At 41.7% G+C, this 18,002-nt stretch overlaps 1 protein-coding gene across 3 annotated transcripts in view; it reads left to right on the top strand.

Moving 5' to 3' along the window:
- GFRA1 (GDNF family receptor alpha 1) overlaps window positions 1-18,002 on the top strand; it is a 221,260-nt gene that overhangs the window by 43,839 nt on the left and 159,419 nt on the right. For 2 of the 3 annotated variants that reach the window (XM_039465278.2, XM_010332664.3), the window contains exon 5: window positions 16,812-16,826. The exons of the other annotated variant lie outside the window; for it this stretch is intronic. In XM_039465278.2, the coding sequence (XP_039321212.1) occupies window positions 16,812-16,826 (15 nt within the window). The remainder of the gene's footprint in view (window positions 1-16,811; window positions 16,827-18,002) is intronic. 3 annotated transcript variants of the gene reach the window in all.

Below are 18,002 nucleotides of genomic sequence, written 5' to 3'. Positions count from 1 at the left end.
CTGGATTTGGAAAAACAGGATGTGGACAGCGGGAGCTGCTATTGGTAGGTAGGTGGGACTTCCGGTGAGTGGGCTAAGTGCTGAGTGCAGAGGGGATTTCCAAGGCAGAGCTAGATGATTGACATAATGTTAATTTTCAAGGGGGAAGGGAGATAGGTGTGTCCGAACTCCTGGAGAGGCAACCAGCCTTACACTCAGAGTACCCTGTTTCCTTTTTGATGATGCACTTTGGGTTGATGAGATTAAACACTGCCGAGACCTCCAGAAAGTGGTCAAATGGGTGGGTGATTATGCTCTCGGATGGATACTTTGGTAAAATAGAAAAGGGTAAAAAGAAGCTCCTTGGGAAGCCTCAATCAAAGACACAGCAGGGATTTGGTTAGGGAAACCCATGGAGAGGGCAACTTCCCAAGGGGTAACTGATAGGAATACATGAAACTGTAGAACAGCCTCCTTTCCAACACGATTTCTTGTACCAAGTGAGAGCTGGTTAAAATAAACTTATCATCTCATCTGTCAGGTAAAAGGAAGGAGAAGGATGCCCAGCCATCCCTTCCACCACCCTGCCTTCCATCATAGACTGAGCCCCAACAGTGTAACATATTTGCTTAAAATGTGAATGTTTTAGGGGAAGGACAGTCCTGTGGCTGACTGTCCATATGGAAGCAACATAGGTCTGTGTTTTAACCTAGTAGGGGAGCCACCTCCTCATCTTCATGTGCTCCAAATACCTGTTCTTCACAGAACATCATGCTGTTCCTAAGGAGGGGTGGAAAGGGTTGCACTCTTAGGAATAAGATGCTGGGAACACTACCCTTCCATTCCCTAATCTCCTTCCACCTGAGAAGAATTCTTTCTGATGCTATTGTTGGTATCAGGTGAACCCCAGATGAAGGAGGACCGAGGATTCTGTAGGGACTACAAGAAAAAAATAAAAAACAGAATTTCTATGGCCCAGTGCTTTGATGCAATTTGTACTTGCAATCTCATTTTAGGCTGGGCCATTCTATAGAAATACCTGAGTTTTCTTTTGGATAAGATTGACTAGTTAGTTCAGCTGGCTGTTTTCACTGTGTATTCACTTTCCTTGTCACTTGCCCTCATTGCCTGGCCACCCCACTGTTTGGTTGTGTATAACCAGTGTATTAATTTCCTATTGCTTCTGCAACAAATTACTCTAAATGTAGTGGCTTAAGCAATACACATTATTAGTGTGCCATTCTGTAGGCCAGAGGTCCAACATGGGTCTCACTGGACTAAACTCGAGGAGTCAGCGTCAGCAGGACTGTGTTCCTTCTGGAGACCCTGGTGGAGAATCTGTTCCCTTGCCTTTTCTGTCTTCTAAAGGCCACCTGCCTTTCTTGACTTGTGACTTCCCTCCCCATCTTCAAAGTCAGTAACACATCATCTCTCTGACCCTTTTTTCACCATTATAATTCTCTGGGGGAAGATTCTCCAACTTTAGGGATTCATATGATTAGGCTGGACCCACCTGAATAATTCAGGAAAACCTCCTCAGCTCCAGATCCTTAATTTAAGCTCCAGATCCTTAATTTAATCACATATGCAAAGTTGCATTTGCCATGTAAAGTAACCTATTCACAGATTCTGGGGATTAGAATATGGGCATCTTGGGTGATGGGCATTGGTCTGCCCACCATAGCCAGAAATAGAGAGTGGGTTGGACCTCCTGGCCATCTTTTGGAGCAATACTGGCTGTCTTCCTAGGCATCTCCAGCTGGAAGATGATGAAGAAACCTTTAAACATCTTTATCAGAGGCCTCCAGACTTTTGGTGGTTTGCAGTGACATTTTCATCATAATTCCCTTAACTTTCCAAATCACACCATGTGGGCTTGCTAAGCCAGCCAATTGCTTACTGACTACCAGGCCCCAGAGATAATGGGAGTGGTGGGAGGAGAGTGGAAAATGAGAGCTTTGATTACCCAGGCCCTGAACAAGTCCATCTCGAAATAGCCATGTTACAGCCAGTTCTTTTGAAACTCGAAGTCAGGTACATTTTGTAACAACTGCTATAATTTGAAGATGCCTCAAGCCACAAACTGGCTCCAGAAATGAGCTTTGTTCTTTACAGCACACTTTGCTCAAAACATAGGCACTTTAAAATAACTTGATAGCCTCTAACTGAGGAACATTCTGGAGGGCAGAGATTGTGGTATATTCATCTATGTATATGCCCAGTAACGAGCAGGTTGCATGGCCCATTCTAAGTGCCAGCATGAGCATGATACTTGGTACACTCTCTCATTTATGAGCACATGGAGAAAATGGATCTGATGTGACAGGAGATGGAATTAAGTTCTATTTCCCACCTGGATCCACTGTGTGTCCAGAAGAGATTAAGAACTCTTAGATATCTTGTCGCTGTTTCCGTAACGTACAGAACAGAGACAAGCTAATGAGACTGCTTTCTACTTCAGTTTACTGGAGATACTGAACACAAGTAGGTACAGGAATTTAAGATTGTCTCATTTGAGAAGGCAGGAGGCTAGCTTATATATCTTTTTAAAAAATCTCTGTAGCCTTCCATTCCCGCAGCACCCAGCAGGGAGTAGTGTTTGTAGAAGGAAATAGTGACAGTATAGGCCTGTGCTTATGAAAGGCATTAGCTTTGGGATCAGGCAAATCCAAGCTTGAATCATGGCTGTATCACTTGCCAGCACTATGACTCTGGCCACATTACTTCACCTCCACATCTTCTTTCTTAACTCCAAAGAGTAAGATTGAGAAAGGCAGTAAACATAGTTCCTTGGGTATTGGCTGGCTACCGAAGCAACCAGATGGTTTGGTCGGGGTTCTTGGCCCAGCTACTTAATGATAACAGTTTGATCCCTAGAGCCTGCATCTGAGGTCCATTTCTGTTTCCTCTCTTTGGATACAGACATACCTGTGGATTCTTTGTAAGATTCCAGCTGAGCCAGAGGTTTAGCGTCTGCTGCTGTCCTATAGGCCCTGTTTGCCTTGCCCTGGACATGTTGCTCAAAGAGTAATTTAGAGCAGGGGTTCCCAACCCTGAACAGTAGTAACAGGGCTGCACAGCAGGAGGTGAGTAGTGGGCAAGTGAGTGAAGCTTCATCTGTATTGACAGCAGCTCCCCATTGCTCACATTACTGCCTGAGCTCCACCTCCTGCCAGATAAGTGGCAACATTAGATTCTCATAGGAGTGCAAACCCTTTTGTGAACTGCATGTGAGAGGGATCTATGTTGCATGCTCCTTATGAGAATCTAATGCCTGATGATCTGCCACTGTCTCCCATCACCTCCAGGTGGGACTATCTAGTTGCAGGGAAACAAGGTCAAGGCTCCCACTGATTTTGTAATACATTATGATGAGTTTCATAATTATTTTATTATCTGTAAAAATGTGATAATAACAGAAATAAAGTACACAATAAATGTAATGCACTTTATCTTCCAGAACCACGCCCCCCAACTCACACACCCTCTTCCTCAGAAAAATTGTCTTCCATGAAACCAATTCCTGTGCCAAAAAAGCTGAGGACTTCTGATCTAGGGAAGGAGAAGCAAAAGCCCTCTAAACCATACAGAGTTCACAAATGTGGAGCTAAAGGGGGAAGTCCTCACAGGTGGCTTGCAAAGCCCCTTCTTGATGAAATCCTTTTTAGAAGAACTTTACTTTCTGTGAATAGTGGTCTATCATCTCAGCCTGATTTTTCATCCTTTTCAAAAGGCAACCCTTTGATCATGACTCTTCAAGGGTACAAGCGAAGTTTTCTGGGACTGCCTTATTTGGGAGACATTTGTGCTTTGTAAAGACTTGGGGCATGCCAGTATTTAAAAGGCCACGCAGACCATCTTCCACTCTAGTTCAAGGAACCAGTTGGCAGAGGGCAGCAAACAAGGGACCGTTTATGCCTCCATAGTTACAGAGCAGGGGGGTATTTTATAACTGCTGAGTGGACTTCAAAGTTAATTACGATTGAGAGGTCTGAATAAAAACCCCTATTTATTTATTTATTTTTAAAGATCAGTACTAGATCTGAAAGTACTTTAAAGATTAATACTAGACCAACACTATCCAAGAGAAACATAATGTGAGCCACATTTTTAATTGAACATTTTCCATTACTACGTTCAAAAAATAGCAATAGCACAAGTGAAATTAATTTTAATGATAGTATTTCATTTTGACTGGGCACAGTGACTCACACCTGTAATCCCAGTACTTTGGGAGGCTGAGGTGGGTGGATCACTTGAAGCCAGGAGTTCAAGACCAGCCTGGCCAACATGGTGAAGCCGCATCTCTAGTAAGAATACAAAACTAGCTGGGCGTGGTGGCGCATACCTCTAATCCCAGCTGCTTGGGAGGCTGAGGCAGGAGAATTGCTTGAACTCAGGAGGAAAAAGTTGCAGTTTGCTGAGATCACATCACTGTACTCCAGCCTGGGCAACAGAGTGAGACTCTATCTCAACAAAATAATAAAAATTTTGTCCATCTCATTCAAAGAATCATTTTAGCATGTAATTCAATATGAAAAATTATTAACAAGCAATTTTACCTTTTTTGGTGACCCAAATTTTTGAAATCTGGTGTCTAATTTTTACTTAGATCATATTACAATTCCTAGTCACCACTTTTCAAAGGCTGAGTGGGCACTCATGGCTAGGGACTACTGTATTGAACAGCACAGATACTCATGGAGGCACCAGGAGGAGAGGAGATGCTGTCTTTCATCTGAATATAATTTTCTCTAGCTGTAGCATCTATCCTCTGATAATACTTAATTTCAGTTGAGTGCAGTGACTCACACCTGTAATCCCAGCCCTTTGGGAGGCTGAGGCGGGTGGATCACTTGAAGCCAGGGGTTTGAGACTAGCCTGGCCAACATGGTGAAACTCCATCTCTACTAATAATATAAAATTAGCTACTACAAATACAAAAATACAAAATTAGCTGGGCGTGGTGGTGCACACCTCTTGAGATGTGTTCATAGGTTAAAGAGCTGGATGCGTTTGTGAGACTGGCTTGCCTAGCTGTGGCTAAGAGAGGCAGAGGTTTTTATTCCTAGTTGTTTGAAGTGTATTCACTACTTAAGACTTCACACACTGTACAATTTACCCATTTAAAGTATTCGGTTAATGAATTTAGCATGTTCAGAGTTTTCTATTCATCATATTGTCAATTTTGGGGTGTTTTCATTACCCCCTTAAAAATTTGGCACATCCTTGGCTGTCACCCCCTAATCCCCTCCAGCTTTAAGCAACCATTTACTCTATTTTCTGTCTCTTGATTTGCCCATTTTGGATATTTCATATAAATTGAACCATACAATATATGGTCTTTTTGTGTCTGGCTTCTTTCACTTAGGATCGTGCTTTCAAGGTTCATCCATGTTGTAGCATGTATCAGTACTTCATTTCTTTTTATTGCCAAATATTATTTCATTGTGTGGATGTGCTACATTTTATTTATTCATTCATCAGTTGATGGACATTTGTATTATTTCCACTTTTTGGCTATTATGACTAATTGCTTCTATGAACTCTTGTGTACAAGTTTTTGTGTGGACATGTTTCATTTCTCTTGGGTATATAACTAGGAGTGGAATTGCTGGATCATATGACAAACTCTGTATGTAACCAGTTGGGGACCTGCCAGACTGTTTTCCAAAGTGGTTATACCATCTGACGTTCCCATCAGCAGTGTACAAGTCTTCCAGTTTCTCTACATAATCACTAGCACTTGTTACTATCTTTTTGAGTATAGCCATCTCTCTTTGTTTGTGCCTCTCTAACAAAAATACTTGAGGCTGGGTAATTTACAAAGAACAGAGATTTATTTCCTCACAGTTCTGGAGTCTGAGAAGTCCAAGATCAAGGCGCCAGCAGGTTCGATTGCCTGGTGAGGGGTGCTCTGTTTCCACAATGGCACCTTGTGGCTATATTCTCCTGAGGGAAGGAATGCTGTGTCAACTGTGAAGCTTGAGGAAATATAATGTATAAAGCACAATTAACACTTTTTAAGCTCTGTAAAATACTGGAATCTTTTTTTTCAGGGAACGCCTGGCAAGCCTGCCACCCAAATCCTTCATAAAAATGACATTTACATTTCATGATTGTGTTGAGCCAGTGAATGATATCATACAGATTTAAAAGAATCTTAAACTGCCAAGGGAACTTTCCCTTCTGTTTTGCAAAGGCACTCAGTGGGGTATGAGCTGTGGTAATCACATTTATTGCTTGCTGACTGTTCTTCACAAGGATGGAAACGTTTGTGCTGGTGGTCGTCCCTGTGCATTGCTGTGGAGGTTTCTGCAAGGTGTTCTCCGCTCTCTGGTTACTCTTCGTTTCTGAAATGCTTGGCTTCAATGGAGAGGAGCCCAGCCCAGTATGTGATCCTTCCATGCACAGCTATGACATGGGATGATGGAGAGAGAGGAGCCACATAGGCTACCTAAGCCTGTGAGTGGGTGACTCTGGAAAATGTACTACCTTCTGGCAGAAAGGCCCGTGCTCTGAAAGATTCATGAAGTACCTGAAGTTCACAGTTAATTACTTGCTTCCAACTACCTCTGAAAAATACTAGCACTTACGTGATATAGAGTGTAAGGTAATACGTCTAGTTTTAGTGTTTGTTCACATGGTAAACATTGATCCTGCTTTCAGAGAAACAAATATGACTAGGAGAATATGAGTGTTCTATTGCGAGAGATATTTTCTCATATTTTTTTTTTCCTGAATGATGACATTCCATGATGAGGGCTAGTGGGCAGAGGGAGTAGGCTGTGATATTTTGCTGCGCACCTCTGATTTCTTAGTTTTGAGTTTTAGAATCCAAGCAAGTATAGCCATTCTTTGGTATCCACGGGAGATTGATTCCAGGACCCCTTATATAAAATGGTGTGGGATTTGTATTTAATTACTTGCATATTCACATCGTTCTGTATACAATTAATTTAAATCATCTGTAGGCTACTTATCATACCTGATACAACATAAATACTATGTAAATGTTGTTATACGGTATTGTTTTTTTAGTTTATTATTTTATTGTATTATTAATTTTACTTTTTATTTGTCTCAAATATTTTCAATCCATGATTGGTTAAATCTGTGGATGCAAAACCTGTGGATATGGAAGGCTGACTGTATATTTTATTCATCACAACAAGCACCGTTGCCAGCATGCCAAAGAATTTGATCTCGATGATATCCTGAAACTTGATTTCTTATGAATCTCTGTCCGATTGCCTGCTTCTGTGAAGTGCCTTCTATGTGCCAGACACTGTATGAAGTCTTTATGAGCTTGATTTCCTGTAATCTTTACAACAGCCCCATATCACTGTTGCCCCAGTGTATTAGATGGTGGTGTTGGGGTTTAGAGCAGAAAGATTGCTTTCCCAGTGGCAGAGCCAGGATCAAAATGCAAGCCTTGACTGGGAACAGTGGTTCATGTCTATAATCCCAGCACTTTGGGAGGTTGAGGGGGGCGGATCACCTGAGGTCAAGAGTTGGTGACCAGCCTGGCCAACACGGTGAAACCTCCTCTCTACTAAAAATAGAAAAATTAGCCGGGCATGGTGGCAGACATCTGTAATCCCAGCTACTTGGGAAGCTGAGGCTGGAGAATCGCTTGAACCTGGAAGTCGGAGGTTCCAGTGAGCCGAGATGGTGCAACTGCACTCCAGCCTGGGAGACAAAGCGAGATTCCAAAAAAAGCAAGCCATCTGGCTGCAGTGCCCATGTGTGTGCATTGCCTGCACTGCATTACCTCTTACCTGTCTCCTCCCTCTTCTACCACCTCTTAGACCCTCCTTTTTGTGAACTGAAGTAGGATGGCCCTGGATTAGGGCAGCAGCATAGATCTTTGTGGTTTGGTCATATTTCCTTGTTCTCCCCTCCCTTACTCTCTCCTTGGAATTCTCATTTTTTAATCCAGCGGGACATCCTTTCCCCATGTCCTTACCTCACTTTAGCAATCACCATAAACCTACTAAAACAGTTGCAATTTTTAGAAGGAGAATTTGTAAAGTTTTAAAAAAGTAAATGTGTATCAAGGCAGTTTCTGCAATTAAATCCAAAATCCACAGATAGTAAAGTTACAGAAAAAATGTAACTGGGGATCTAGAAACATGGGGATTATTATATTAAAATATTATGAACACATATATTAAAATATTATGAACCATTGTGCTTTAGAACTGGAAGAGACTTTAGAGATCATCTAGTACAAATCATTTTGCAAATGAAGAACAGAATCCCAGAGAAGGTGAGTGGCTTTGCCTGCAGTGCAAACGAGAACCCAGATGTTTAGACAACTGTGTTTGGAGACTTCTTACAATGTAAAGCTTGATATCCCGGGGCTCACTTTCAGTATTTTACCAGTGGTGGTTTTATGTCATTGCTAATCACAGCTATAAGGTAATTTCTTCTGGAAGATGGACCATCTCTTCAGCCCTTTGCATATATGGATGCTTATTTGTGACTCTAATTAATGCTTCAATTAATACCCAATGATATAAGTTTAGGGAAATTAGAGCAATGTTACTTGTCAATGTCTTTTGTTTAGGCTCTTAATGTGGCTTCTTCTGATTTCTCAGTTAGCTGATTCAAAATAATTCAGAGAAGGTCATATATGCGGCTCTTTTCAAAGAAAAACACTGGTTGCTAGAGGGATCGAGTTTAATATAGTTTCATATAGAGATTTTAATAATGCAGTCTAAAATATTTGTACATGAATTCATTAAGCCCAGATTAGTCTTCTTATAATTACTCAAAAAGTAATTCAATTTCAGAGAAAACATTTTAAATGGATATAAAATACACTGTGAGCTGGGAAGCCATACTGTTCGACTTTATCAGCTCTATAAAGTACTAGCAGACTCGCACATAACTTTCATAGTATACAGAATGCAATCATAAAAAGTATTATTCCTAAATCTATGTTTTTATGTTCTTTCAGTAGTTAAGAGCTTTATCCCTCTGTGCTAGGAGTGAGTTATACTAGGGATAGGATGTCGTAAAAATGGTAGGGGCTCACCAGCTCATGGCTCTTGCTCTGTCTTTCCAAGTCAGTGCAGGCTGATGGGTTACAAGCACACAGCCCAAGATTGATGTTGATAGCACATTCCCTAGAAAATGTAGCAGAAAGATTTTTCAGGGCTTAAATTTTTTTTTTCCCTTATCCACAAATAAAAGACATTTACTGAGCGCTGTGTGCCTTCGGAGGTACAGCAGTGACAGGCAAAGTATTGGTCTTCGTTTCTAACATGATAAAAGGTGAAGGGAGGCCAGAAGCAAGGAATGTGAGAGTCTTCTCCCGCCTACATCCAAAACAAGACAGAGAAGAAAAGGGAGAGTGAGATAAAAGATCTTGCAGCATTAAAGAGCGGTTGTCACTTTTGCTTCAAGGGCTGGAGATGCGGAGTGAGGCCTTCCGGTTAGTCCTTAAAGCTATTACCCAGGCTCACCCAGGCTCTGTTCAGTTTGAGCAACCTCAGTGTGCCTGGAGGAAGTGGGAGGGTCATGGTATTGGCCGTGTGACTACACGGTTGCCTGAGCCGTCTGGCTTTGGAGACACAGAAAACTAATCACAGCCCCTATGTGGTGCCACTGAGGCTGAGTGTGGACTCTGGAGGAGCTCTGGACTCGGGCCATGCTCCGGGAGAGACAGACCTGCACCTGGGCAGGAAGGGGCTCTGCTTAATTGTTGTGCTCAAACTTTATTTAATAAAGCTGTCCAACCCTTTTCTCAGGCAAATGCTCCATAGAACCCCATTCAGGGAACAAGAACGGTTCTCTTTGCCGAGCTAATAGTAAATTCAGCTCCTACCTCTTCTAACCCTTACCCACCAGGGAGTGTGTCTTGAAATACTGACCAAAGCCCACAGCAGGGCTGACTGAGCCCCTAAATGGTGGTCTTGAGAAACAAAGACAAGTGTGCAGAGGAGACAGGCAGTGTTAAAGGAATAAGTGGTACCTGAAACAAAGGTCAGGGCTTGGGTTTTTCTGGCACCTCTGGGTTCTACCCACAACCTCTTAGATCGCTGGTGTTTGAAGGTAGGATGTCATTGGATCACTGATGTCAAGCCTTAAAAATCATTCATTCATAGGTAATATCTGAGAATTGTTTTGGGGCTTCTGAATGACATATAGCTACAGGGTGACAAGAAGGAATTAGAAGGATCATTTTATTTTCATGAATTTTCCTCTCATGATTCCTTTGAAGTCCTATGCAAGTCACAGAGCTTTGCCAAATAGTAGACAATCAATAAATGATTTTGAATAATAATACTATAATTTATAGAAGACTTTCTGGGTATCAGTCTTTGTGTTCTCTTGTAGGCAATCTCTCATTTAGTATCCATAGCAATTTGTGAGACAGCACAAAAATGACCTGTTGTTACTGTCATGCTGCTGATGAGAAAGTCAAGGCTTGGGGAGATCAAATAATTTGCCCAAGATCACACAGGCAGATATAGGACCAGCTCTGACTTCAGAACCTGAGTTTTTATGACCCTTTCTCTATTGCTTATTATTATAACATTGACTTTCACCTATTGAACATGTAGCATAAACCAGCCACCATGTGCTAAGTGCTTTACATATGTGCTTTTGACTGTCCTCATAGGCTTTCTGCAAGATACATTTTATTACCCTCATTTTGCAAGTGAGGAAATGAAGATTCATAGAGTTTAAGTAGCTAGGCCAAGATGCCTAGGATGCTGGTCTTTGCCAGGATTTAACCGAATATTATTTGGCAGCAAAGCACTTGTGCTCTGTGCTGATTAAATGATCCCACTTGATCCTCATGATATTCCTATGATAGGGAAAACGTTTATTCCTACTGTTGCCGTTTTATGGATGGGAATGTAAGCAACAATATGTCGAGTGATTACTTTGGGTGTCTACTTGGTAAGGGGTTGGGACTTGATCCCAGACCACTGAGATCCAGTGGCCATAATCCTGTGGTGGCACGGCACTGGGTCATATAAGGACTAATCCTGTCACCTTTGGAGAGCCCACATGCAGGTTTGGACCTGGGCTTTGTCAATTGAAAGTAGAGCTTCCCTGGAGTGCCGTTGAGTGAGTACTCAACAAATAGGGAGGCATTGATGGGCCCCACTGTTCAACATAAAAAGAAAAAATTCACTCCATTCACAGAGATTTACAGAAGAAATGGACTGACTGAATTCTTGTTACTCTTCGTATTTAGGTACAGAGCTTGCTGGTTTTTAAAACTTGGTGAGGGGGGCAGCTCAGCTGATTGTGAAACTGACTTTGGTTAATGGTGAACGTGACTCCATTGAAGAAAGCAGTGTTCATTCCAGCTGTTCCCTCCTTCAGCCCTGGTTAGTTGGGTCCCAGTAAAACTCACAGCACTTTACTGTAAAAGCACTTGTACTTGAAAGAGAATTTTCTTTCTGTAGCTCAAACCACAGGAGGACTCACAAGACAGCTGTCTCCCCAGGTGAGACTTCTTAAATGGGAGTTAAGTGCATGCATTTTCAAGAAACTAAACTCCCCTCATATATAATTTAACCTAGAAAAGAAAGCAAAATTGAGAGAGTAGTATGATTACATTGTTTGAGAACTAGTAACTTTACCTCCCCCAGTTTTATGGAAGTCATGCACAGTTTCACCGTTTGCCATACCTTTAATGCTGTGGGGTGTGGGCTAAGTGTGATATTGTAATAATAGTGAGGGTTTCGCTAACCACAGTTATGGACTATGGATTGAAATAGTAAATTATTCCTAGCAGACTGAATGGGCAATAAGACTGCCATCCAGTTCTCCTCATAAAACAAAGCAATAGATAAATAAAGCGGAACCAACTCACTTAACCTGCATGGCTCTGTGCACTGCTAATTATTAACCCAGGCACAAGAAAGGGGTTCACCCAGAGTGTAGTTAAGTCATTTTTAATAGAGGTAAACACTAGTCATGTGGATGAGTAGCACTCAAGAAAGTTTAATCAGCAATGTTTAGGAATCACCCAGCCGAATTGCCATAACTTAATAATAATAAATAATCGAGTCTTTTTATGGCCCCTGTCTCTGGAGGACTTAGTGCATTAAAGATCTCTAGGGTGTGAATCTCTTAGTAGCTGTGGGGGAAGGGGCAAGTATCCTTGATGCTCCTTCCTAACTGAAGAAATTGGACAGCAGGGCTAAGAAAGGCAATCTGAGTTCCTTCTTTCTTATTTTCTTCTTCCCACATCTGAATCACCAACTTATACACGCCCTTTCATCTATCTATAGGACCAGAATGGCTCCAGGGGCTGGTGGGGCAGGGGCAGGGGGCGGGCAAGAGAACAGGCTTTCCTTTGTTCACGTGAATGATTGGGGTTGGGGTTTTTTCCCTTGGGAAGTGAGTATGAGCAGAGCTTTGTCTGAAGGAGTTTATTTCCTCTGTACAAGTGTCCCTGGTGTCCTTTGGGCTCAACCTGATTGTGGCTAAGGCGGTCACTGGCAATTCACCACTCCATACTGGCATGATTTCCAATTCCTGCGAGAGTAGAAAAGATGGCCCCGAGTCTTATTCTGAAAGTAATTCCCCACAGCAAGGGATGGAATGGGAAAGCATTTGTATAAATCATGTATCTTTACCTTCTCAGCACCATGACAGGGGTGTTAGAATATGCCTGGTTTTCAACAAGGAAACCTGAGCTCAGCAGGTGTAATGGATTGACTCCTGACTTTGCGATTGGTTAGACTGAAAGGAGAATATCACAGTCAAATTGGAGGCCTTTTGATTTTTATAAGTGGCTACTCCCTATAGTTTAGAAGATGGGGGTGGTGGACAGGAACACCAGGGTAGCAAATGGTAAGAATATTTCAATAGCTAATATCCTCTGACAACCACAGTTTGGGAGAGGAAGTTAAAATGTAGCCAACAGTACAGAAACCACCTTTTCCATTATTTCCCGTTCTTCTGTCCACGAATCATTTGTGCCTGAGCCAGAATCGCTGTTTCATTCTGGAAAAGTGAAATTTTAAAGAGGGTATCCAAACCATTATTAGGGCAAAAAGATAAATAATAAGAAGAATGGAATGATTTATACCCCAGACCACAAAATACATCAATTCTGAATGTTAAATTATAAGATAATTCATGTGCAAAATTGTTGCAATACTTATACTAGTGTTTATTAAAATTTACATTTGAATAACAAGGTGTAAAATGTAAATGAAACTGAAAACAGTTTTTGGAAAAAACATAAAATAGCTTCTATTAATTTTTTAGAATAGAGGATACAAATAGTTACGCTGTGCATATTTGTCTGCTAAAGCGTGAAACATACAATGGAATTGGAGGGCATAAGGACACTAAATCCATGCCTGAATTTCCATCCTCCCTGTCCACTGATACTTTTCAGTGATTCTAATCAGTACTGAATTTCTAAGGAAGTGCTCCTTGTCAAAACCACGCAGAGGAGGTTGAAGATTCTGGACGGATGTCGAGACCGAATCCGTATTTCAAAGACTAATCTTATTTCACTGATGTTTTCAGGGTTGGAGATTTTTGTCTCTATTCATTAGAGAGGAATGATAAATCTCTAATTTGTACTTTGCTAATAATACTGATGAGCTTTTGTGCTTCATTAAGGTTAAATGAATCTCATGTAGTCCTGGCTCAGCCTTTAACTCCATGTGTGATCTTGAGAAAAATCTCTGCATTGTCTGGGACTCAGTTTCTTCATCTGTAAAATGAGGGGGTTGGATCAGATGAGTGCTAAGACAGACCAGCCCTCTTTCCCTCCCTTATAGGTGGGAGATTGCCATTCCAGGCAGGTAGGACCCACAAAGGTGATTAAGACACATTGCTCTTGTCTTCAGGAGCTCATGGTCTACATAAATGACTCATTATCATATGAGCAATAATTGCAACATGCACAAATTACTCTAGGAGCACAGAAGCGGAAACAGTGAATTCCCTCTCTGGGGGAATAAACTTCACAGTGGCTGTGACATTTGAAGGCTGAGTAGAAGGGCTCCTCCAGGTGTGCTAGCTGGTCAAAGGGTGGGTTGTGCAGATTGTGGGTTCCAGGAAGCAAACACATGTGAAAGTGGTGTATTTAGGGAGCTGCACACGGTTCTCACAGTCTCTGGGCAGTGGTATCCCACACACTACTGGATCAGAATTTGTACTAATGGTAAATTACTGAGGTTAGAGACTATCATATAGAGTGTATAAATTAGAGTCAAAGTTTCCTATAATGGCACTGATAGGACCCATTTACATCCCAGTTGGGTTCGTTGCGTATAAAAGAAATGGTGGTATTTTTACCAATTCCCTGGGAATTAGGAGCCTGGAATCTGTTTTACTTGTACCACAACCACTGGTCTCAGTGTGCCCTTGGGAGTATGAATTACTCCCTATGGGGGTCATGTGTGCCCAAGAGGAGTGAAACTGCCACCACAGATCTTCTCTTCTTGCAATCTGTTAACCTATGAGGTGCGTGTCTTAGCCACACCGTTGATGGACACTTGGTTCTTTGTGACTTTGTAGGAGCTGATGTTTCTGTGATGACAGAGAGCAAAATTAGATAATTAGGTACTGATGATATAGTTTCTACTTAGTTTTTTTTTTTTTTTTTTTTTTTTTTTTAAGGTGGAGTCTTGCTCTGTCACCAGGCTGGAGTGCAGTGGCATGATCTTGGCTCACTGCAACCTCTGCCTCCCAGGTTCAAGTGACTCTCCTGCCTCAGCCTCCTGAGTAGCTGGGACTACAGGGGTGTACCGCCATGCCCTGTTAATTTTTGTATTTTTAGTAGAAATGGGGTTTCACCATGTTAGCCAAGATGGTCTTGATCTCTAGACCTCGTGATCAGACTGCCTTGGCCTCCCAAAGTGCTGGCATTACTGGTATGAGCCACCATGCCCAGCCCCTATTTAGTTTTTAAGAGGAAAATAACTTTAGTTTTAAAATTTGGGTTGTAAATATAAGGCGTGTTCATTGCTAAAAATTAAATTAATACAGAAATGCTCTGATAAAATTTAAAAAGGTGACCCTGAATTCTATCTCCTGAAAATAAGCAATATTTCTGTGACCACTGTCACAGATCTCTCTAAATACATGTACATAATTGGACTCAGGATTATATGTGCCATATTGCTATCTGATATTTTCATTCAGAAGTAATCAAGGTATTTAAATAGACATTTAAAACAGCTGCACAATAATCTATTGTGTGAGATACATTATTTTTGGCTTGATTCCTTATTGCTAAACAATTAAGTAATATCGAGTGTTTTGCCAGTATAAATAATGCCATGATGAACATCCTTGTAGTTTTCTCTTACACATTTAGTTATCTCATTAGATTAAAAGCCTAGAAGTGGTATTGTTGGGCCAAGGAATGCATGTTTATTTTTTTTATATCTATCGTCAAACTATCTTCTAGAAGTTTCATTCCTTTTTACAATCCTACCATCAAAGCAGAAACTGGCTCATGTCTGAGTGGTGCTATCTGTATCTCTGCTGGTGCTCTTTTGCCTTTAAGTTACTGAGTGGGAAAGCATGAGAAGTGAGAGTACTTTTGGAGTGAGTGGGAGGTGGTATAAGCAGGGTGAACCTAAATCCACGTGGGAGATGTCAAAAAGTACTTGGCATTTGTGCATGTATTTACAAAAAGATATGTTCAAAAATGTTCATCACAATTCCTAATTGCCAACCACTGATAACAACCCAATGTCCACCAACATTTGGGTGGGGAAATGAATTGTAGTAAAATCCGACAGTGAAATACTACACAGTGAGAATGAATGAGCTACCATGTGCTACAGATGGATGACTCCAAAAGAAGCCAGATAGAGCCCGGGCACAGTATCTCACACTATAATCCCAGCACTTTAGGAGGCTGAGGTGGGTGGTTCACGAGGTTGGGAGTTTGAGACCAGCCTGGTTAATATGGCAAAACCCTATCTCTACTAAAAATACAAAAATTAGCCAGGCATGGTAGCATGTGTCTGTAATCCCAGCTATTCAGGAGACTGAGGCAGAAGAATCACTTGAACCTGGGAGCCAGAGGTTGCAGTGAGCTAAGATTGTGCCACTGCACTTCAGTCTGGGCAATAGAATGAGAATTCGACTCAAAAAAAAAAAAAAGTCAGAAAAGAATTCATATTGTATCAGTCTATTTACATACAGTTCAAAACGAGGCAATTGAATTGATGGTGGGAGTGGTATTTAGTGGGTGCTTGTTTTTTTTGTTTTTTTTTTTTTTTTTTTTTTTCGGTAGATGTGTTTCCTGGTGCCAGAGTACTTGGCATTTAGGGCATTTAGTAGCCTTTCAATATTTGTTGAAAAACATACATTATTTTTTTTTAACCTTTCTTACAGTATTTGACCATGCTTGTTCCTCTGTGACCTTGAATAAGTTACTTAACTTTCTGGAGCCTCAGTTTCCCCATCTATAAAATGAGAAGTATAATAGAACTTACTTATAAAATTGTTGTGAAAATAATATTAATATAAATAATAGATGCCTATTTTTCTGTGTTTACTGTGTACTTGGCACTGGCCTAAGCCTTAAAATGTGTGACATAATTTGTTTAATTTTTTCAATACTATGATCTGTTTTGTGGTTTAGGGAACTGTAAGTTACAGAGTTAGTAAGTGTGAGGCCAGGATTGAAAGGCAAGCAGACTCATTCTGGAGCTGGAGCTCTTAAGCACTGCCTCCTGAATTAAAGGAAATATCACGCATAGAGTGCTTAGCAAAGTCGGCATATGTTATCACATTGTCCTTTTCAACATTGTTATTAATATTTTCTTCTCCTCTCTCTCTCCCCTTTCCCCTCCCTTATGTTTCTTCTCTCTTGGCAGATGTTTTTCAGCAAGGTAAGTTCACTGTCTCCTGCCTGCTTTTTCATTGGCTGTGCTCTTTGAGGAATATGGGTATGGTCTATATGCAGAGGGTTATGGGGATTCCCATTCTCCATGGACATGTCATGTGGACCTTCAGGGACACCATGAGGACAGTGGCTTAAAGTGCCATCAGCCTCCCTGGGCCTCTGCTGTCTGGCCTCTGCTTCTTCCTCTGAACCATGCTTGGGGGTAGGATGTGGACTGGACAACTGGGTAGGGACGCTTGGAGAGGGGTCTGTAGCTGGGATCTGGAAGGAGGGAGGGGTGCTGTGGGCCTGGTGAGGACCAAGACTCTGTAGGGGAGTCTGGGGAAAGGAGCCCCTGTTCCTCGGGGCTCCTGCCTCAGTATCAGCTGCTGCTCCTTATACCAGTACCAGTGGAGATCTCTTGGCCAAACAATCATGCCATTGTTGGAGAGGTGTGGTCAAGGCCACGGCTGGCTGGCCACTTCATGTCTTTCAACCTCGCCAGCTGGCTCTGACTGAGACAGGGCCAGGTGAGGGTATACAGTGTGGTCTGTTTTACTAGGCAAGGTCATGTGCTGTGGGGAGCTGGAGATGAAATTCTAACCCCACATTGGCCCATGTTTTAGTCCCCACTTAGGATGCAGAGCCATTGTGCTCTGGGGTGCAGCAGGAGACTCATGGGTCATAGCCTCCTCAAACCTTCTGGATACACGTTAAGGGGGAATTGCCTTTTTATCACAGCTTGACACTACTGGGTAAAAGTAGCAGGGCATCACTGTTTGTAGTCAAGCTGGGAAATACGTTGGTAGCACACATCTGCTGTGTCTTTCTGGAATCTAAGGCTGGCTTTGAATGAAAGAGACTGGTTTAAAAATAAATCCAGGCATTCCGTAAATAGCTTCCAAATAATCTTACAGGCTTGGTATTTTCACAACTGTTATTTCACCCCAAACATGCAGCATGTGTTATGGAGAATATCTGCTTTCTCTGATAGAGGTGCAGTTGTGGATAACAATGAGGGTACTGTTATATTGTCTTCTAAGAGTCTGGAGTCATAGACTTACTTTTATAAATAATTCATAAATCCCAACAAGCCATAAGTAATAAGTTCCATTTGGCTAGAGACTAAGAGATGAGCAAAATTGAAAAGGTGTCGTGACTGTTCGTGTAATGAAAGTGCTGC

Source organism: Saimiri boliviensis, chromosome 12 (assembly GCF_048565385.1).
Source record: "Saimiri boliviensis isolate mSaiBol1 chromosome 12, mSaiBol1.pri, whole genome shotgun sequence".
NCBI lineage: Eukaryota > Metazoa > Chordata > Mammalia > Primates > Cebidae > Saimiri > Saimiri boliviensis.
Note: the sequence above shows the minus strand (reverse complement) of the source record. Positions and strands in the feature narration are given on the sequence as shown.